The sequence below is a fragment of the Osmerus eperlanus genome, chromosome 5 (genome assembly GCF_963692335.1).
Source record: "Osmerus eperlanus chromosome 5, fOsmEpe2.1, whole genome shotgun sequence".
Lineage (NCBI taxonomy): Eukaryota > Metazoa > Chordata > Actinopteri > Osmeriformes > Osmeridae > Osmerus > Osmerus eperlanus.
The window spans coordinates 19,518,629-19,541,881 of record NC_085022.1 but is presented as its reverse complement, the minus strand read 5'-3'; the positions used below and the strand labels follow the sequence as shown (position 1 = coordinate 19,541,881).

At 47.2% G+C, this 23,253-nt stretch overlaps 1 protein-coding gene across 2 annotated transcripts; it reads right to left on the bottom strand.

The window, feature by feature from the left end:
• On the bottom strand, window positions 1-20,747 carry smad6b (SMAD family member 6b). 2 transcript variants are annotated; one of them, XM_062462407.1, is made up of 4 exons: window positions 19,218-20,746; window positions 16,382-16,438; window positions 15,518-15,595; window positions 1-919 (listed from the first exon to the last, which is right to left on the bottom strand). In XM_062462407.1, exons 1-4 carry the CDS (start codon window positions 20,011-20,013, stop codon window positions 378-380), a joined length of 1,473 nt encoding a protein of 490 aa, XP_062318391.1. In that variant the 5' UTR covers window positions 20,014-20,746; the 3' UTR covers window positions 1-377. The 2 variants fall into 2 exon arrangements, with proteins under 2 accessions (XP_062318391.1, XP_062318392.1); XM_062462408.1 differs by lacking the exon at window positions 15,518-15,595 and having other exon boundaries at window positions 19,218-20,747.
• Window positions 20,748-23,253: the final 2,506 nt, after the last annotated feature.

The following is a 23,253-nucleotide window of genomic DNA, read 5'->3' as shown; positions in this document are numbered from 1 at the left end:
CAAAACGGAAATATTATGCGAATACTTTATTATCAATGTGTGAATGGTGTTAGCTTTTTGTCTGGATATTAATAGTATATGAAAACTATACACCAAAACCAGGATCATCCTATTTTTGCTGTATAATTTCTCAAATTGGTAATGGAAGATTCTTTATCTTTATATATATTTATATATATAATATATATAAGCCAAAGTGCATTTTCCGTTTTTTTTCCTTTTGTCCATATACACATTGCACCATACATAAATAATTACATTGTAAAAATCCGTATTTACAAGTATAATATATATTTCATATAATATATAAAACTTTATATTAAATCTAGGTAGATGATATTTGGGATAGTTTGTGGGGTCCGTGTAAAGGCTGGGTGTTATCTGTGGTTGCTGAGCAGGATCTCCAGCCAACAGGGGCAAGAGGTGATGAACTGTCTAGAATAGCAGGGGCCCCAGCCCTTCGCAAAGCTGATCCGCACGCTGTTGGGGTCGTAAGGTCCGTCCAGGAGGTCGGGGTCTGTGGTGTGCCTCAGGAGGCAGGAGCGCTCATAGTCAAACACCTTGATGGAGTAGCCCGGCATCACCTTGCGCACCACCAGCGTCCTGCTGTTGGGCACGTCCAGAGTGGGAGAGTTGACGAACACGGGGTGCTCGCTGCGGTTGTACGCCCACACGCCGTCGGGCTCCTTGCTCAGGAGGATGCCGTAGCCGATCTTGCCCCGCGTGCGCTGGACGGTGCTGCTCCGCGGCTCCAGGCTGAGCTGGCCCAGGCAGAAGCCCGTGCCCTGAGGTAGATCGTAGAAGATGCTGACCGAGTGGTCGTACACGGTGTAGAGGCGGCCCACGCGCGTCCGGTGCTCCCAGTATGCCACGTTGCACCAGTGGCTCTGCTTAGGGGCGTCAGGCGACATACTGGCATCTAGAGGAGACACAAGGAGACAGGAACATGAGTATTTACATAACAAAACAAAGATCAGCGAGATGGGAGAGTCACATTGGGGTACATGGGGTTCACCCATCATCTTGTTGAGTTCAGAAGATCTCACCTCTATGATTACAAGATGAGATATTGTACAACCAATCTAAACCCCCCCCCTTCTCCAACACACACACACCCCAGAGGTTGTTATTGATACCTTACGATATGGGAGATGCTGTAAGGTCAGTCAGACCTGTGACTAGGACCCTGTAGTTTGTCCTCATTGCCTCAAGGGGGCGCTACACAGAAACCAGAAACTGACCATTCCCTAACCACACCACTGTTCAGTGCTGCCAGCCTTGTCAACGACTTACAAAGCTCCTGATTAACTAGGCCAACCACAAACAGTGGTCCACCAAGAATTCCATACATGGTCTATGTTTCTTTAGAGTGATGTCTGAAATCGATGGTGTTTACAGTTTCACATGGGAGGTTGTATAGGACACTGCTAATGCACACATCTGAGAGGCAACTCATGACGGAAACACCATAACACAGTAGGATGAAGCATCTCACTCTCCCTGCAGTAAATCTGCCGGTTAATTCCAAAGTCAGGCACCAGGCTGAGACCCATTCTCACTGCCATCCCAGAGTACATTTGCCAACAGGCTGCTCTCCCCTGGACGAGGCTGAAACAAGCCTTCCCAGTGTGGATAAGAACTGTACGGGAAGGAGGGTAGGAGAAGGAGCGAGGGATCAGAGAGAAGAGCACCGGGACCTCCCATCCATCTCTTTCCCCTTTCCTCCTCAGGAGGGTTTGAATGTGGAGGGGTGCCTCTTCCCCACCTCGCCTCTGCTCCCCAGCATTCCTGGAGGGTGGGGAAGGAGGGGAAGGGGGGCGTGCAGGGAGAGAGCCAGACAGGGGGTCCCCCACCCCCATCCCGCTGCGGGCCGAGGGATGGCATTCAGCTCCCTGACAACTTAGCACAAGCCTGTGACCCCCTGACCCCCCAGCCTTCATGCTATCAGCTCCCATTAACTCACACACAGAGTGATGCCATTATTTTGCTTCACAGAGTCTATTGGCGAAGAGGATTTAAAGCCCGGGCCTGTGGCCCCATTCCTTTCACTCTCTGCTTTCAGGGCTTAATGACCGCCCGCCCCATTAACAAACGCCTTTAAGGTGGAGCAACGTCGACCCACACAGCAACAAACGTCCTCGCTTACCGTCCGTCGTACTAAACTATCTCTTCTCTCCTGAATGACCTGCACTAGAGAAGTTTACACAAAGATTAGGAAAACCATTGAACAAACCGTCAGAGACAAAAAGCCCTGGTAGTTCACAGCTTACGAAGGGTTGAGAGAGAGAGAGAGAGAGAGAGAGAGAGAGAGATGAGAGAGAGAGAGAGAGAGATGAGAGAGAGAGAGAGAGAGAGAGAGAGAGAGAGAGAGAGAGAGAGAGAGAGAGAGAGAGAGGGAGGGAGGGAGGGAGGGAGGGAGGTAGGGGGAGTGAGAGAGTGAGGTAGGGAGGGCAGGAGGGAGAGAAGGAGCTGCAGACAGGCTCTCTGTGTGTTTGCGCACACACTGATGGCTGAAATGACCCCCTCTCTTCAGGGGCCCCCACATGCATGTGCCATTAGTGAATTCCACACTCCAGCTCCTCCACTCTGAGGTTTTACTGCCTCACGGAGGGAGAGAGAGAGAGAGAGAGAGAGAGAGAGAGAGAGAGAGAGAGAGAGAGAAGAGAGAGAGAGAGAGAGACACACACACAAAGAACAGCTTCAACTTGTTTATGGCCTGCTATTGTCTCTTATCAAATGGAGCCCACACATCAAGGTAAACTCACTTTGAAACTGTGCACACATACACAAAGGCCAAATGGCCTCTATCTCCTCTCGGTGAGAGGAATAAAAACTGTTTGGTCAACAGTATCTAGTTTTCACACATGGTCCGGAGAGTGGAACCTTTCCAACCAGAAGCTAAGGAACAGGAATAAAGAGGACAAAGGTTAGCGATGTAGTCGATGCTAAGCTGCGAAACAATGTGCAAAAGACAAGCCAGTCCTTTTCCTGTGGCTGTGCACAGCCTACGTGAGCCCAGGCACACGTGAGTCTGTCTGAACCGAGAAGAACATCAGTCTGTGTTTGTGTTTTTTTGAGCGTGTTTTTTTTACTGAATGTGTGTTTTGGCTAGAATTTGTCTAGCTAAGCAGCAACGTATGTGTTTGTGTCAGGGAGAAAGGGGGGGGGGGGGGTGATGTGTGTGTGTGTGTGGGGGGGGCTATGAGGGGGTAACTCATTAGAATCTCCTTAACAAAACAGTGCCATCTCTCCTCCTGTGCACCCAGTTTGGACATAATTACCACAGCAACTATGGGCCTTCACTGCTCCCCACACGGTCACTCGGTTTTCGTTCTTTCTATATGTCTTCATTTCTTTCGCTCTCTCTTTATTTTGATTACACAAAACGCTGGTATCCTTGACTCAATGACATATTAAACAAACTTTTCTCTAATGTTTAATCAAAGTTAAATGCAACAGTGAAATGACAGTTTGGTCCAAAAACTCAATCCCAACTCAGCCCTGGGTCTAGAACAGCTTCAAACTGCAACACCCAGACTCAGGCTGCAGTGGAGAACCACAGGGATCCATGTGTTCAAGCTCCAAAGAGGACCACTTGAGGAGGAGCATGGAGAGGCTGGGACCAATTACCCCGCTCTGCATCCATTTAACCCTGTCACCTTATAAAAGCTCCGTTTACCCATTAGAAAAGTAGCCCATGTTATTATTGTTATTAGATTCTCAAAAGCCTCTCCCCTTAGTGTCAGTCAAGACAGAGACACCAGTTCTGTGGTGAACAGCACTTCCTCTTCCTGTGCTCAGCCTCCAGCCCAGCTCTGACCTCAGCAGTCAACACACACACAAACACACAATACACACACTCAAGTCTATTCTGCCTTGTAAAAACGGATTCCAAAAACTTCACGTCAATGTTAATGTCAATGTGATTAAATAATCTAAGATAATATGTCTGTATACTGTTAAGCAAAGAAACAAAACTAGTCATAACCTAAATGTTGCCACCCTGGCTATCGTTGTGGCAGTGATAAAACTGTTCTGTATTAAAAAAATGTTCTCCAGGTTTCCAGGTACAGGTAACACAATGGCAAATTTGCTGTCATCCATAAAACCTCTCTCTCTCACACACACACACACGGACAGAGAGAGAGATATATAGAGAGAGACACACACACACACACACACACTTAGGCTTCACAATAAGGTGCAGCCCTGCACGTTTGCATTTGCACGTCCCACACGGCAAGGCACAATTGCACGGCAAACAAAGATATTTCTCCAACAAGGAGCGTATAGTGGGCAATGTTTAATTTCCACAACAGAGGGAGATCTCCATGGAAACAACTACAATTTAAATGTCTCCCCAGCCGTCTGCTTGGGGATTTAGCAGTATCAAAGTCAGGCCATCAGACCTGATAACAAACATCAGCTTTGTTAAATCTCAAAAGCAAACAATGACACACTTTTGAAATTAAAATGTCAGATGCCACTGTACTGCTGCACATACGTTTGAATTTCTCACTCAAAGTTGAATGAACTGAAACTTGGATGTGCGATCCGATTGTGGATCTGATGACACGATGGAATGTTCAGAAGCCAAACATGAAGTCAACTGAAAAGATGACCCCGGTTCGACTACAACCTGATGTCTCGTGAGCGCTCACATGTTTCTGAGTGCAGAACAACCTTTATTTCAACCCGGCAGACCACTGCTTAGAGTTTTAGGAATGCCAATCTCCAAATCTCTGTTACTCCAGGTTCAAGCAACAGTAGGATCATCCCTACCGACTCGCTCCACAAAGTCAGGAGTGTCTCAATGGCAATCCTTGATTATCATCCAGTAATGCTTTTAAAGGAGGCCTTAAAAGAAGAGAACCGGTGGGATCTAGGGGGGTGGCTGGGAGGATAAACACTGCTTGGGTGCCTTCTAGTGAGATTAATTAGAGGGAGAGCTTCATGGACAGCCAGACAAACAACGGCTTCCCCTCAATGCTAACATCGCCCCAATGAACTCCAGGGCCACCTCCATTAAGACTTCATCTCCCATAATCCAGGGTAGAGCAAAGACATAAACTCATTCCTCCACGCTCGCAGAGGGAACACTGTTGCAAGGCCCTTTAAACCAGAACGGCCGAGGGGAGGAGAGAGGGAGAGAAGGACGAGGGGGAGCGGGAGTCTCTTATCCTGTGCCAAGGATTAGATTCCCCTCCAGCTATTAGACTGTACCACTGAGCTGACAGGCAGAGGGGGGTTTGTCTGAGGTATCATTGTGTGCGCGCGCATGGGTGCCTATGTGGGTGTGCGTGCGTCTCTGTGTGCACGTAGGACTCAGGTGAGTGCGTGTCCGCGACCGTGCCAGCAGACACGCACTGCCGAGGGGCCGTGCGGGTGGAGATTTAAGGTGAACCAAACTTTGTCACAGTCCGGTGCGTTCCCGGGGAGTCGGCTCGGTGCAATTCAAGTTTGTATGACAAGAAGCAAAACTGCAAAAGTAGAAACATTATCTCCTGTCCAGTCCTCCCGTGCATGAGTGTGGTGTGATTCTGCTTCTACGGACTAGAAGTACTGCAGGCCAACTCACAACTGCCAACAGACCACAGTCAGGCTGGCGTCTCTGCTATCTCCGCCATCACAGTTGGCTTTATCAGACACGCTAACTGGAGCTGCTCTTTATGTCTATGGATTTTTTTTTCTTCTCCCAGGCTCTGAACTTCCTCTGCACGAATAGAGAGAGGGAAAGAGAATTATAGAGAAAAAAGTGGGTGGGAATAGATAAAGAGAAAGACAGAATGAGATAGAACAGAAAGAAAGAAAGGAAGGAAGAAAAAAAGAGAGAAAGAAAGAAAGAAGGAAAGAAAGAAAGGAAGAAAGCACTAGAAGGACAGGGTATGTTTTGGAAGTTAACTGTAGGGATTACCCAGGGTGGAGCAGGCAAGAACCAACTCATACAGCCACCATCAGGCCTTGTCACAATGAGCAGGCTCTACATTGTCATCAGTTTCCTCTACACATCCCCTGGTTCTGTCCGGGGGTCTCCTTGAAGAAGGAAAAGAGCTGCACCCTGGATACAAGAACTAACAGAATCCATAAATCAAATCGATGAACACGAGAGGGTGTAAAAAGCCCAGGAAACTACAGACGCTAATATGGAAGGAGCCGTCTGGTCTTGGGGAGCGAGGGGCCGCCGCTCTCCACGAGAAGGTTCTCCTTTTTCAGGAGGAAGAGAATGTGCAGTTCATTTCCTCTAAGTTTCCTCCATGGCTCCCGACAGCATGGCAGACGCTGAACATGAGTAGCCGGGGGTGCATGGCGGGGGGATGGAGAAGGAAGAGCAGCTACTACCAGCGGAGGAAGGGCCCAGCGAGAACAAGCAGCGAAGCAACCTGAGGCACTGAACACTGAAAGAACATCCTTCTGGGTGGTTCTGTCCTCAACACCCCCTTCCTTGGTGAGTAATGTGTGTGTGTGTGTGTGTGTGTGAGATGGCGTCTGCCTGTGCATGTGTGTTAGAGGGGGAGGTTAGGACCAAGTGGGCTACAGCGTCGCTGTAGAGAAGACCCTGCACATTCCTGAGCTTGCCCCGCCCCCAGTACCTCCTAACTTCCTACTCTGGTTCAAACAGACGGGGGGAGGGGGGATACATTTTACATTTACATTTAGTCATTTAGCAGACACTCTTATCCAGAGCGACTTACAGTAAGTACAGGGACATTCCCCCCGAGGCAAGTAGGGTGAAGTGCCTTGCCCAAGGACACAACGTCATTTGACACGGCCGGGAATCGAACTGGCAACCTTCAGATTACTAGCCCGATTCCCTAACCGCTCAGCCACCTGACTCCACCAGATACACGTTCCCTGGTCCCTATAACTTCTCCAGTGTATTCAGGGACGTGTTCCGTTCACTGGGCTCCCACATTATGTGTAAAACAACATCACTGTGTTCAACCAACACTGGGAATGAAAAAGTGAAGCACAAAAATATATATTTTTTTATTTGTGCAGACTTGGGCAACACGGTACATCAAAGTTCCAATTACTACCATGTACTAAAATAGTGTATCTACAGTCAAAACATGGTAGGTACAAGGTTGTTACAAGTGTAAGAAGGCGAGGGGGGACGTTGAGGTATGGTCATCTCACGCCAAACCTTTTATAAAACTTGAGAGCCCTGTATTGGTATAACTATAGTTACATGGTAGTTAATGTAACCTTAATGTCAAATGTTACCCAAACTTTTTATCTAACAACACCCATGGATGGTGCTTGACTATCTTGTACTGCATGAAGTTAGGAACAAGGATTAAAAGTTTCCAAGACACAGAGGGGTCTCCACTCTCAGGAAGGGAAACCAGCTATGTTAGGCTACATACTCCTGCAACACTGATTACTTGGTTTCAAGTGAACAATAACAAGGAACTACATTATTACAACTTATATTAGATTGACTAATTTAAGCTGAAAGGCCCGTGTTTGGTTACCATTGGTCAGGGAGGTGGAGCAACTATGATAGACATGGTCACTGTTCAGACAATGGCTCACTATTGATCGGCCCAGTGGATCACAGTCTGTGAGGAGAATGTGTTCTGTCAGGATAATGTGGCACGAGAGTTTCTGTTTCAATCACAACACTCTCTGCGCTGTAAGCCACACTCCTCCAGCATGGGCACCCAGACACCGGCTGCCCAAACAAAGACAACTGCCCCCTCCCCAGCCACGCCCCCCTCCTCTCCCTCCACCCCCATACCCCCCCCCCCCCCCCCCCCCCCCCCCGGCAACTCTGACAACTCTCCGACTTTCTTCAGGAGAAAGACGTTCATTAAAAAGGCAGGAGTGAACATTTCCAATAATTCATAGAGTCCTTCCCTGTCAACATCTGCAAAGAATCTAGCCGCTAAAGGGAATGGCAGGATTTCATTAAGTAAATTGCGCCCTGGCAGTGACTGAGGGGGAGAGAGAAGAAGCCACAGCCAGCGATCTAATCTAAACCGTACCCAGAAACACGACAGCCTGACTGCACGTATTCCAGGCTGCTAAGCCAGGAACTGAGAAAGCCACACCAACACTAAATAAGTGAAAACACACACAACACAAGCGGAGATACGAATACACTGACAGCAGCCAGAGTGCAATGCTAATATGTGTGCTAACTAGTTCATTTCCAAGGTTTGTGAGTGACGTATGTAAAAGTGGGTACAAAGACATATTTTCAATTAACCACCGGTGGAGACATTTAACTATATTCATTCTTTGATCAAGATTTAAGTACTGTTTGGTCAGGCCACCAAAACATTGAGTGCACAGCAACATGCCTGTGCAGTTCTGGAATAAAGCGGGAGTGGGATAAAGCCGAGATCAGACTGTATGTTCCCACAGAATGACTCCTCCTTAGACGCAGACCGCAAAGGACACAGAGTTCATCAGCAACTTCATGTTTCTTTTCTGTTGTCACTAGACAGTCAAGGAAGATTATGGTTCACGGCCGAGATCAAAGGGTTAGAGCAAGGGTGTACTTTGATGTGCTTCATGTAAGTACACGGTGAGGGACGGGGGGGGGGGGGGGGATAGGAAGGGGGGAGGAAGGGGTGGAGATATTCATTACATACTTTTATGAAAGTCTGGAGGAAAATATGACGGTGTGAGTATGCTGGCCCTGATGTGTGTCCTGTCACACCGGGTGGGGAGGGCAAGAGGCCAGGACTAGAACCACAGGGTCTCACATCCACACACACACACCAGTCCTGCCTGCCTGCCTGTGTTTCTGGGTGCAGGGCTCATGTGGAGATGACATGGGCCCCTACAGCTAATCCACACACAGCATTCTGGAGGCTGAAAGAATGCTCTGGCTATTATGAGTTTCAAAAATACCGACTCGCGATAGGTTGAGGCAGTACTGTCAATTCTCCTCTGGGGAAGAAGGGGGGGAAAAAAAAACAAGTCTTAAATCTATTTTCGCCGGCAATCAGACCACAGGCCTAAATCATAGCTGGCCATCGCTCGCTGCTCTCTGGATTTATAATTGTGGGGAGAAAATAAAAGCCGCCTCCGGGACAGCCCCGGTCTTCCGGCGCTCGCCCTCTGTTCCCGGGCGAGGCCAGGGCCAGCACGTTTACAGTGGACGCCTCAAACGGGGTATTGTTCCTCTCTCTCAGCCTTGAGAGGAGGTGCACTAAAACACTAAACTAACAGTTGGACATTCCGTTCATATTTAATGGCATTGCACGTTCTTTATTTGTTGCCATAACCCCGTGCCTCAGGGCCGAATGAATGGCGCTATTGGAAAGAGGCTGGCACTGTGCTGAGTGTTTGTGTGTGGTGGTGGTGGTGGTGGGGGGGGGGGGGGGTCGAGGGGAGGGGGGGTTGTTGGTGGCAGCATGTTGCGGAGATGGCAACATCAGCCTTCCTAGAGCGCAGGGCAGGATCACCTCTGTGTTTGCAAAGGGAGAATATGGGATAAAACGAATAGCCTAAGGAAACTTTTTGGGGGGGGGACTAGTTTGGTAACTCGACAACCGTGTATGTTACTAAGCTTAAAAATAAACACGGGCCACCCTATCCTGTTAGTACAGTATACCGTTACAAAATGGCCCTCAGTCGAATAACAGTTTAACCACAGTCTCCCAGAGCACACGCCAGCAAGCATATACAGCCCAGATAAACCCTATCTCTATCGAAACCTGACTTCCACCTCGGAGGACTGCAGCTGTCAGCTGCCAGCACTGGCACCACACATGGCTGCCAAAGAGGACAAATAAATAGGCACCTGGGCAGCAGAGCCAGTTACTGTTGACTTTTAAAGGGGTTTCAGACTCTTGTCGGTCTGCAGTGCGTTAGCATGGCTGTCATTCCTCCGGTAGAGGTCAGATGACCTCACCAGAACCAGTGCTGCCAGGACAGGTCTGGCACAGCTTCCCTGCTAAGCTCACAATAAACACATACTAAAAACAATCAGGGTGTACCTTTCCCTCTACGTTTTTAGTCCACGAGGTTGTACCGATAAATGACACAGATCAATTCTCTCTGGATGTGGAAAGAGAGACTTCTGTCTTGCATTAAACCCGATACAGAACAGACAGGCCGGCCGGTCTGGTACAGAACAGACAGGCCGGTCTGGTACAGAACAGACAGGCCGGTCTGAGTAGGTCTCCGGCAGACAACACTCCGATCAAACCAAGCCTCTGTGACATCTTGAAATGCTTACAAAACTCAAACGACCTGGAGAGCGAACAAAAGATCCTGATCTGACATTCACAAGATATCACGGCTGTTCTATTTGGAACAGCCGAGAGACAACGGCACGCGTTTACAAAGGCATATAGAACGACAAATAGCCTAAACCAACTCATGTCTAATGTGTGACACGGTAACTCCAACATGCACACCCCATAACGCACATTAATGAAGGAATGGGGTGTGGCACAAACATCTGACAACAAAATCTGTATTGCTGATACTACACACTAACAATGCTGAGAAAAGGAAAAACATAAAAAAGGCCATATCTCTGTTATCACTGGGTCTCTAATTTTTCGGTGTGGCTTATGTAACGGGAAACGGAAGCCAGCCCCCCCAGGACAGGAACAGATACTTGAGCGAGAGGACTTACTCGTCCAGACCCCTTCCCCACCGTAGAGCACAATAACCCTACCAGGATGTACCACTGCACCCCTCCCCCCACACAGCCCAAACTGGACACCACAAACGTGTCAGGGGGGCTCCAGGCCCCCGAGCCGCTGGCCTTCTCTTCAACATTCCTCAGTCTCCCCCCACCGTCAAAGGGGCAATTCACCACTCTGCGAGACTGCTACAAAACCCAGGCAGCTTTTTAAAACAGGATGTTTGTCTGGGGCCTCCTTCCCCTCAAATAAACAATCCGCAAAACCTGATTTCTGGAGGCTGGGTGGAAGTACTCGAGTCACATTATTTCCACATCCCGTCTCCTGGAGCACTGGGACTCCTGAGGGAGTGTGGGCGGGCGGGCAGGCGCTGGGCAGGCTCTGGGCTGCGGTGGAAACCTGAGGCCATGTGCCAGGCTGCAGGGGGAGGCCGGCTTGGGCTGCACCGCACTGGGGTCTGAGCTGGCAGGCTGGCAAGAGTGGGGTGGGGTAGGGGGTGGAGGATGGGTGGAGGGTTGGGGCGGGGTTGGGTTGTTCCATTGCTGGGCAGAAAGGACATGGGACAGGCCGAGACAGTCACTCAGAAGGGCCATATGTGTGCTTTTGGACTGAACATCACCAGGGCATTAAAAAGCTATGATTTCATAGAATATTTGATTGATTGTCACAATACAAGGGGCTATGACCGTTTGCAGTCAGTGGTTACTTGCAGCGTGAGATGATGTTCAACAAACATTGTTAGCATGTTACCTTGATCCCCTCAACCCGTTGGCTTTGCATTTGGGTGTGGTGTAAGGATTTATAGATGATATCACCCAATCATCCCGGTTAACCTCAGCAGTGACAAAACAGAGAGGGACTTCAAGCCGAGCACTGAACTCCGGAGTTTACAATATACATTAGTCTAAACTTAGGAGACTTACATGACATCTGAAGCGCAATCAGTGTATTTTTCAGAAGGCTATGTGCAATGTACCAAAGTTGCACAGCCAGACTGAAGAATCATATGCCACCAGAGCCAGATCCTCATTTATGGATCCAATCTAATCAGCTTTAATCAAGAGCAGCATCACATGCTTTGATTACACTATTTAATTGTTTCATGCATTTCAACTGTGTTTGACACACGCACACACACACACACACACACGCTGGCTCCCCAGGACCGGCCAATCAGACGTGCTGTGATCAAGTTGATCTGGCTCTCTGACAGCTTCCAGACAAGTGTGCATATGTGAATGTGGGACATGTATGTATGTCTAGATCTACATATATATATAGATAAACTCGCTTCGCCATTTGGTTCATCTCAATGGGATGTCGACAAATCTGCTGCTCAGTATAGGATACTGTAGTCCTCACCAGATACAGAAGTCCTTCTCTATTTATCTACCAGTCTCGTTCTGCCTGGAATAACAAGGGCTCGATATCACACTGGACCACTTCACCACCCCCTGTCTAGGACAGAGGACGCCAGCAAGACGACAGGGGAGAGGAGAGTAGTGTTACTGGACGTCAGCCACGCTGCTACCTTCTCGTGATGTCCCCTCCCAGGCCTCAGAGACCGCTCTGCCACGCTGCTACCTTCTCGTGATGTCCCCTCCTTGGCCTCAGATACCGCTCTGCCATGCTGCTACCTGGTCGTGATGTCCCCTCCTTGGCCTCAGATACCGCTCTGCCATGCTGCTACCTGGTCGTGATGTCCCCTCCTTGGCCTCAGAGACCGCTCTGCCATGCTGCTACCTGGTCGTGATGTCCCCTCCTTGGCCTCAGAGACCGCTCTGCCATGCTGCTACCTGGTCGTGATGTCCCCTCCCAGGCCTCAGAGACCGCTTGGTATCCTCCATGTCTGGCAACCTTCAATCTTTTCATCACTTCCTCTCATAAGTTCCTGCTTTCTCAGGACAGGAGAGGAAAACAGGGAGGTCAGGGAGGACTGTGTGGGGCTCTCCGATTGGCCCTCGCGGGTACTGGCTGTGTGGGGCCCTCCGATTGGCCCTCGCGGGTACTGAGTTCACTCTCCCAGCTCCACAGTCTCCCAGCTCCACAGACACAGGCTCGTCTCGTCACACTCGCAATCGGATGGGGACAGATCTGCGAGAGAGTGGCGCTATTTCCTACAATGATCTCACCTCCAACCAGCAAGATTGTGTACCAGGGATGTGGTATCGACGAATGTCATTGGGTTGGTTGAGGACGCATCCTCTGATGTCTGAGGAATGTGGACCCGCTGGAGCCAGATGAAGACATATACACTGAACACAAACACGCTGGACAGGACCGACCCAGAGCTTCGCTGCATATTCGAGACAATGTCGTGTTTTCTTCTCATTCTTCTTAAACAGAACAAGAATACTCAAACTGGAAGTGATTACTTTAATCTAACTATACCGTAACTCTATTACCACGCAGCATCTAACTAAAACGTTACAGCCGTCTTGAACCCCATCTCAGTTCAACTCACATCTCTGTCACCGCTCTCATCTCCTGCCGGAGTGAACCAGAGGGGTTGTAATCAGTAATGACAAACATAAAGAGGCCCTGAAGTCATAGACAATGTGATTGACATAATAAAGTAAACGTGCAAGGGTTGGAAACCACCCCCTCAGACAGTCATACAGGAAGCAATGAGACCTGCTTCAAAGAACAATCTTCTGATGTGCACACGACCAGGCCCGGGCTTGAGGAAACAGGTGTGAAAGCGGACATAAAGTCCGGCACATTCCCTCACAACATATCATTGAGCATTCAGGGGCAGCACGCTCATCTGCTGGTACAGGCAGATGGCAATGTCTGGTTACAGCCACTCTCCTATGAGGTGGTAGTATTATTATATCCAGGAAATGTTGAAGGAAAACTAAGCCTGATGTCAATGCCTCAACGTGAGGACATTTGATGAAAGAAAGAGACCAACTAATTAGGAAATGAGATAAGTATATTTGTTGCCTTGAATGAAGCTTGAATATCCCTTGAAGCGGTGAAGCAGGATTATCTACCAGGCCAACCAGTTTGGATATGTTCATCTTTGTTTGATGGAGTAGAATGCTTCCAGTGGGGTTTTTGCATTGCCCCAGGCTGCACTTTGTAGCTACCTCCCACCCCGAGCCCCCAAGCACTGCCCTTAAGAGATGTACTTGTTCCTGCATGACAGTAAAGAGACAACTCCAGTTATAGCCTTCTCTCTCCCTCTCTCCCTATCTCCCTCTCTCTCTGGCCATCTTGTCTCTGAGCAGTTGCCAATTACAGAAGAGGAGGTCAGACAGGGGATTCACAGTCCCGGTCATGTATAGGTTGGCAATATAAGCTAAATAGGAGAATATAACTAACTGCATTATGTACATTACGAGAGGACAGGCCAGGCTGTGTAGAGCAAAGCCTCATGGCTGCTGTGGAACATTGACCTCTCTAAACAGTCCCCCACCTTCCTCCCCGGCTTGTCTCGAGGTGGGTTGGGCTGGTCGAGATCTTGTAAAGATCTTGTAGTCTGCCATATGTAGCGCGGCCCTCTTCTACAGGCTGCAGGAGGAGCAAGTCACGTCCTCTGTGCCAGCAGCACGGGGGGAGGAAGTAGAAAGCCAGCGCGTCTGGATTCTCCCTCCTCACCACAGTCTCACAGGAATTGTGGTGCGCGCTCTGACAAGCCCCTCATTTGTTGACTCAGGGAGTGTCACCGGGCCATGGTGAAGGGGAGGCGGGGTCTTAGCCCAGACCCGGGCATGAAGCTAGGTTCCACCGGCTCCATACTTCACTGCCAGGTAGCCATGTCAACTGCTCAGTGTCCTGGCCTTTGAGGCCCCCGCAGCCCTGAGCACAGGAAATGCTGCTCCAGCAAGCCCCAAAAAATGAGAGCTCTGATACTCAGTTCGGCGCTAACCTGATACTGTGCATGCACACTGAGGTTCCAGTTTTAAGAGAGGCATGTTGACTCTTTGCCATGAGAAGGGAGTGTTTCATTTCAAATCAGAGGACAGGACTGTTTCTCCTCACTTCCTTTGGTGTGGCCCCTTTCGCAGGAGCAGCTCCACTTCCCAGCCCACCCCTCCCTGCAGCCCACCCCTCCCTGCAGCCCACTTACAGCCGGCTAGAACTCTGTTTGGTGTGTGTGGGGGTGTGTGTGTGTTTCTGAACGAGCTTGGATCTTATTACAGTTTGATCCCACTCAAATATTTCTGAAAGAAAAACAGAGAAGGGGAGGCCAGCTCTATGGCCATTGCGCACGCCCCACTGAACCTCTGCACCACTCACAATGAAACCTTTATCTCCACCGCTCACACTGCTCCTAATGGCCTTTAATGAGGAGGAGTAAAGCACAACATCAAAACCGAATTACCTGCAAAGTTTGCACATTTATCCAAACACACTCAATGCCAGTACAGTACGGATCGACATAACTTCTTTATCCTGGGCTTGGTTTAACTATTTCAGAGCCAAACAGGCTGACGCAATACTGGAGGAAGCTCTGGCAGTTCTGTAACTTATTATCCCTGATTCTAAATATGTGCATTCAGGGTGAGCCAAAGGAGGGCTGTGATAAGAGTATGATTCATAGCACCTATTATTCAGGCTTAAAGTTGTACGCACAAAAACACATACACAGACACACACACAAGCCACCAAACACCAAAAGAGGCAACATATTTCGCATAAACAGGGAGCTCTCTGTTTGCCGTTCTAATTTCATGGTAAACCGGACCGAAAATAGCTAACTAAAATAGCTGTTTCTTGCCTTAAACATTTAGACACATTCTCGTTCCTTATTGCACCAGTAGACAGCAATTACTGTGTTATGCTTATCTTCCGATATACCTACTTTATAGCATATTACATTATGCAGCAGGTTTTCAGCAAAGTCTACTGTGAGTGAAGGAGAATTTAAAGCCTGGTGGCATCAGAGGAACAAAACTCACCTGAAAACTCCCCCGGAGTGACGTTCGGAGAGCTAGCCACCTCCGTTTCAGTGTAAGACAATGTGGAGTCTGACAGATCTGCGGAGAAAGAGCAGAGCGACTGAGCCTCTCATCTCCTGTCACAGCTCCTTCCCTCAGCTCTCATTAATCACTACAACAATGAACGGATCTCTGCTGATGCATGCGCTCCGCTGAGGGACATGGCGGCCCACAGCCACCTTTACTCTAGTAGTAGGTTCCAAAAACACGAATTTCTATTCACACCGACATTAAAACAGCTCATCTCAGTGAACCTGAAGCTAGCCCTGAAGCTAGCCCGGACGCTAGCCCGGACGCTAGCCCGGAAGCTAGCCCGGACGCTAGCCCTGAAGCTAGCCCGGACGCTAGCCCGGACGCTAGCCCGGACGCTAGCCCTGACGCTAGCCCACCAACCCAAGTCGTACCAGTAGCCATGCTCCAGCAGCCAAGCAGAGAACACTGGAGCCTTCTGGTATGCTGACACTGTCCTCTAACAGGACCCAGCACAGACCCAGTCACTGGGCCTAATCAGGATTGATACAGTTATTATTGTTGTTTAATTCCTTCTCCTCCTGTACTTAAGCTGTAGATCCAACCACAGTACCCTCGGACTCTCTGGTTGGATGATAATGCCTGATGACAATGCCTAGTCACAAATGATTTCGCTAATGATCATGAATATGATACATTGTGTTATTGTGATTTCACAGGTATAACATATACCTGTACAATTATGAACCAGCCCACACCCAAACATTTGGTTTTGAATGTAAGACACCGAACATCAGATAAATCAAGGTCATGATGATGATGTTTGGTGATGCTCTCTGCACCTTCTTGACTTACCCAGTGGCTTGTGTTCTTCATTGGGGAAAAGCCTTGAATATGGCGGTGGGGGTGACTCTGGAACACAAAACATGTATGTCAATAAACTGGATGATCAGTCCTCATCAATATGATACTGTAGATGTGTGCACTGTGGTTTCTGGATGGGTCATTCCTTTAACAGAAACTTCCTGAACTGTTACTGTACTGTAAACAATGTGCACGAGCAGCGTGAGATGTTTTAGACTCAAACTACTCACAGTGATCATGTCGGCCATTGTTATATAATTTGCTTCCATACCATGGTCATAAATAAAAAGTGACATGCTCAGAGTTTATGTGGTGCCTTGTGGTACTTGAACTATGGTGGACGGTTTTGAATTCAAACCAAAACTGAGACAAGGTTTCACCTTCCTTCTCTCTAGTAACTGTTATTTTATAATGGAAGTAAAAAAAATTCTAATGGATATAAGTTCAATTTTGCAGACACTGATTAAAAAACTCAATGATCTATTTTTTGGTTTTAAAGATTGTTGATAGAGGTGCCAAGTGGTGGAGCATAAAGTATGTATTTATGAAGGGTTGGTGAAGAATGTCTGAATTAAACATATGAAATGGTTTGACACAGTGTTCTTCTCAACATATAAGTGAATTAGTACAGTTCTATCCTTGTTAAGAAAGTCAAGAGTCATTATGGCTGCCCAGTTCTAAATAGGCTTAATGCACTTAGTTTGTCCTGGTTTCGTCATAGCTCTCTGTTCAAATCAGTTCAAGTGCTAAAAAATTAAACAACTGAACAAGAAAAGAGAAATCCAAAGGCTTTGTAAACAGCGTTGTTCGACTTGGCCACATCTGTATTTCCAGCACTGTGAACATGATCTCCAGTCTTGAATTGAGGGGAAAAACTAAAAAGAAGGGAAAACTACAAAACGAAGGGAAAAACTTTATACACGCACTGACCTCGCCTACAGAGACGAGGGAAAAGAGAAAAGCACAACAGCAGCGGGTACTTTAAGAGTGGCGGCAGTAATTGCCAGGATCCAAACTCAGTCACTGAGATACACAGCTATTCAGTCTGGCGCCAGTAGTATGCAAACTGTATATTACCACCACTCCTCCACCTAAATAGCATGAGGGGACCTCCTTAGGACAAAAGGGCTTTTAAAGCGCAACTTGAAACTGATCTCATTTCAAAGGCATAATGCCAGACCAAATAAAAGGAAGAAAAGCAGTTTTGTTCATTTATTTGTAAGTACTTTTACCTAACATTCAAACTATAGCTTTTCCATAAACTCTGTTTAAATGTATTGTTAGTAAATATACTCATTTAAATCAAAGTAAAAAAACTAGTAACAAATTACCACCATGGACATTTAGGCTATCAAACTTTGCTTACATTTTGCTGAAATAGTTACATACTATTTATCAACCCTACATCTAAAAATGATCGAAACCAGAGATTAGATTTCTGATTTGTAGGCCCCTTTCCTGAATAGCATGAAAGAAATACCAGCTCTATGGGGACATGCATGAGCGCAAGTGAGCTATGTCTACTACGAGCAGGAGTCCCAATAAGGGATACCAGGCCTCTACCGCCAATCATAACTCATGTTCCTGGAGGTGAAAAAGGCAGACAGAATATCCTATCCTTCTCTCAGAAACAACTATTTTCCATTCCCCTTCTGTAATCAATCAAAAGAACAAAAATCTGAAGAAAATCATCACATGGATGAACAAGACCAACTATTAATTCTAGTATCATCTGATATGTGATTTTTTTTAAGGGCCTGTTACAGCCAACTGGCTGTACTGGACACGGATGTTATGGAAAATTCAGACGCCGTGCCAGGAGGGCGACAGAAATCCTGAGTCTCACATCTACACACACGATACCACACGTGGTCGGGGGGGGGGGGGGGGGGGGTCAGCAGGGTCAAGTGGCCCAAGGTCTAAGGTCTACCAAATCACAAGTCTAACCCTAGCAAAACATTGTCTATCTAACATAGTCTGCTCATACTATACTATTAACATTTTAGATACTAAAAGGACACAGCAATTAAGACATTTGCTTGATACATTGCATATCCAAAGCATACACACTACATGCCTTGCTATATCTCCTTTGCTAACTCATCTGCCAAAGAGCCAAACCCTCAAGGATAAGCTTTCACATATAAACATGCTTCACTAAGTGAGTTATGCTCCTAGCACAGATCAATGTCAAGGATACACAAGTGCATGTTTGGCTTATTGAAGATGTGTTGGTATAAGAATTGTCACTATGTATTACATAGATAGGAAATAGATGAATTAAGCATGGATTCTGTGATGACAGTCTAGTTCCACTCAAACTCATGCAAAGGTTTAGGTTCACTTGTAAAGTACATTGCAATAGTTTGAACAAGCAGACCACTTCCTAACCTGCACGTACATGAATGTGTGCTTTAGTGTTACTGGTCCCCCTCCCCTGGGTTGTCTCAAATTTACCCTGACCTACTTCCTTCAATCCAAACAAAGTGAGATGATTACTGTTCACTGTGTCATTTGAACGACCCCAGTAATCAATAACCTACTAATTTCAAGCAAAAACTGACCTTCAACCCCTCTACTAAATATATACCAATCTGCTGTAGACCGTGTGTAATAGTTTTATTATCAGTACTATTTTCCATCAAAGGCCGCAAACAGATTACCATCACGACAATTACAAAGCAGCAATGCTCGAGAGAAGAGTAAATCACAGGTTAAAGGAAACATATACATTCATTACGGATGCCTACATAATATCCAAAGCTCATGATTAAAAAGAAGAGAATGGCGGAGGCGGCCAAATGAGTAAGTAGGCTAACAGGCTTACCTGGCCCACACAGTCGACTGTAGTGATAGGGGTTGCAGCATACCGCTGGACTGTCCAAAGATCCAAAACTCTTACACTCACAGAGTGGCTTGAGCTGGGCAGAGTGCTGAAGGTCGGACCAACGGTACAGTTTACAGGCAAGCAGTTGAGGGGATGCCATATGTCCGCCGAGCCTCAGCTCTGCCCGCGACACCATGACACAGTCGCTCGGCATCCCGCCTCTGGACTCCACAGCCTCCAATAAGGCATCCAGGGTTTTCTCTTTTAGTCTTTTCAAAAGAGAATATGTAGCAGTTTTGAGATCGTGCTCCAACACCGTGCGTGGCTTTGTTTCCTGCGCCTCAGAAGAACCAGTGTCCCGTGGCCGGAGGTTCCTCAGCACGAAGTGACATGACCCGAGTTCCATTCCGTGGGCCGTCTCTGGACCTCGAGATTCAGAGTGGTCCCTGTCCTTAAATAAACAGCATGTTACTGTTCTGCATTCACTGTCCTGTATGGAGCGCGGACTTCCCTGGTCCTGGACACACACCGCACCCCCATCTTGGTCCGCTGTGACCCCCAAGCCGCTGCCATCAGCGGGGTTCCGGGTACACACTCCCCCTAAGTCCCCTACAAGCGACCCGCTAGGGGTCATCGGTCTGAGCTCCGTTTTGGGAATTTTCTCTGGGTTGTTGCCGAACAGATCGTCCCTACACCCCTCGCTAGATTTGCCATTTCCATCATCCCCCTCTTTATCTGGAATCAAACGGCTTCTCCAGAGTCGCCGCACAAGACCTGAGCGTTTCGTCCTGAACATACGACAATTTGAAAATCTATATGGGTTTTATTCTTGTTCAGATCTCCGAGTATTATAGATACTTGTAAAGTCGTCGTTCAACATTAATGTTTGTTGAATGCCGTGCAGAACATGCACAGCCGTCTGATGAACATTGGTAACCAAACCGCAACATCAGATACGAGGCTATATTGTTGCATCTAAAACAACAAACTGCCTCAATAAATGCACAGCAACATGGAAATCAAAATGCATTCATGTAAGAATCTTGTCAAAAGTCAGCAAAATTGTCACTTGTAATCCGTGGTCGTTTCGGAATGATTTGTTCATATGTTCGCTACGACTCTAAATGGATAACCAATGCTGTCTAAATGATAACATAGCGTTTTAACTAGGTAATAGTGACAACAATTCTACAAAGATAGAAAATCTAACGCACTTGTAGCCAATTAGTTTGGGACTTTGAAACACCATGTAAACGTAGTGTATAATTTTAAACCGGTACCAAAAACATGAAATAAGATATTTCACTTTAGCTACTGAATCCCGAGAAAATTCTCTACAACCACGATCCCTGTAGTCTTCCAAATATCTCAGCGCACTCCTTCAACAATCCAAAAATATCCATGTGAGCTGAAACTAGAAAATGATCAATCCCTGGGCTGAATTGCGCTCCCGATTCCGTGTTCAGATCTAGTCAAACTGCAGCCTAGAAACCTTTCTTTCTCCGTTTCTCTCTTTTTCTTTTTTTTTCTTTCGCTGGCTCGCTCGCTCGCTCGCTCGCTCGCCCTCTCTCTCTCTCTCTCTCTCTCTCTCTCTCTCTCTCTCTCTCTCTCTCTCTCTCTCTCTCTCTCTCTCTCTCTCTCTCTCTCTCACACACACACACACACACACACGCACACACGCACACACACACACACACACGGGGCCCCCGAGGAGAGCGATGGAGCCATTGGCTGACTACCATCATGTGCTAGTCTAGACACTTTGGCGGCTGTGAGCTGCACTGATTGTTGCGCAAACAAGGTTTCAAGTTTCTTAACTCTTAAAGGCGTAACATCCACTTCTTATTGTATGTTCAGTCATTACAACTTATTTAAACGGAAACTCTATGGGAATACACTTTATTTTATATGGAAAAACACAACAACAACGGAGCATAGTTTCAGCAGAGATAATGCTGCTCAAACACAATTTCCAAATAGGGAAATTGTGTCAATTTTTAAGTGACAATAAATGTATGATTGTAGTGGTCATACAACCGTTTAGGCATCTCCCAGTACTTTAGCCATCGTGGCGCGCGAACACGTTACCTGCACACAAGGAATGTTCAGTGGAGCGGGAAGCCCACAAATTCCATCCAATGACCTCATGACGCGCAAGGGCCCCTCGTTTGGGTGCGAATTCCAGCTATGTACAACCAACAGTCTGCAAGACCCAAGGGTAAATAGTAGGCTAAAATCTAATTGTGCCAAATCAGTCAATATTATATATTTTGTATTCACCATTAGTATTACTAATAGGTAGCACTGTTACTATTCGACTGTATCTTCTTTGACTGCATCTGACTGGACTATCAATACATGGCATTATTGGCTGATTATAATTTGAAATGGATTGACCAGTTATTCATGTATGGTTCTTTGAATGATATGGCTTGCGTTTGTGTGCGTGAACTGTATGAGTGAGTTGTTGTCAAGAGTATTTGAAAGGCGTGCAGTTTGATCGAGCTGGACCAAGCACATGTATGAGATCAAAGCAAGATAAGGACATCGTCCAAACAGTGTCTGTGCAAACTGTTACAGCATGGTGCAAAAGTAGGCGGTGAAGTCAACCTGATCAGAAATTCGCTGCCTTTTCTCTCTGGTGCTGCAACGTTGAGTTATGTTTCTCAGAAAACCGACCAACGGGACAGTGCCTCAGTTGAATCTTGTCCTTAAAGAGTTAACGTGCTTGCGCTTGAATCAGCCAGGCAAGGCCGCGCCCCCAGATGGATTAACTTGCTCTTAGTAGCAAAAGTTCAGCAATGCGCACTGCTGATTGGCTCAGAAACCTTTATGGCTTGCCCCCTGAGCCAGTGATTGGCCAGAGAAGGAAGACGAAAAAAGCAGGCACGCCCACAGTGCCTTTGTAATTGACAGTGAATGAAATACATTCTTGAATTCTTGGAACTACGCCACCAAATATCGCAACTTGCACATTGTTTCCGAGACAGGCAATGTAAATACAGTTAAATGATAGTGATGATGTAATCATGTTGTAAAATCGCAAGTAGGATGGAAAGAAATGGAACCTGAATACTTTATATTATACTTCAGACTTAGCGTCTACTTTGAAGTGAACACAACACAACACACACACACACACATAAAACAACACAACAAACACATGCAAGCGCACTTCATGGGGACATCTCAGAGGCTGGAGCAGTAGTCCTACAGGCTGCAGCAGAATGATCCCGTGTGTGAGCTGTGATCAGGTTTCCCTGGCCGGCTGGGGCTCATGGAGGTTACCGAGAGTGGACACGGAGGCCCTCATGCCTGGGCTGTGTTAAGGGCACCTGTTGCAAATACATTCTCTTTTGTAACTTAATCACATGTTAGACAAGGAAAAGAAAACTGTTATTGCAGAGCTTTGCGTCATTTTAAATTGTTCTTCCACACCGTCCTATGAATTCAAAGGAAGCGGAAATTAGCTAGAGTATTTTCGTTGCAGTGCACTCAGGCTAACCCAGGAACTGTTAACTTGATTCTTTTATGTGAATTACAGGCAGACTAAGAGTACAAACCGAGTCTGACACAGAGATCTAGCTTGCGTAGTGAGCCAACTTGGAGGCAGTCATCTGATCTCAGTTGCGTTGCCACATACCTCCAGCAGAAGATGTAGTCATACGGATTATTGCATATCATGTGGCCATGTTACAATAGGGTGTTAAACTGTTGAACAGCAAGACAGCTACATGTTACCACGTGCGACTTTGTTGAATTGAGAAATCAAAGTTTGGGCATTTGAATCCTCTGTTCCCCTGGCCGTAGCCCCGTCCCCCTGGCCTAATGTGTGTTGCATGTGTGAAAGTGTGTAAGGAAAGACTTCTTCAAAGAGGAGGAGGTAATTGAGTCGGAGGGTCTAAAACAGGGCACAGCTGTTCACACAGGCTAGTCCCCTCTCCCTGTGAAGGCCTGGGCCCACGCTCCCTCCGCACCCCTGGAGACCTCTGGGTAATAATGCGCTGGTCACGCCAGCCCAGCTCAGGACTGACAC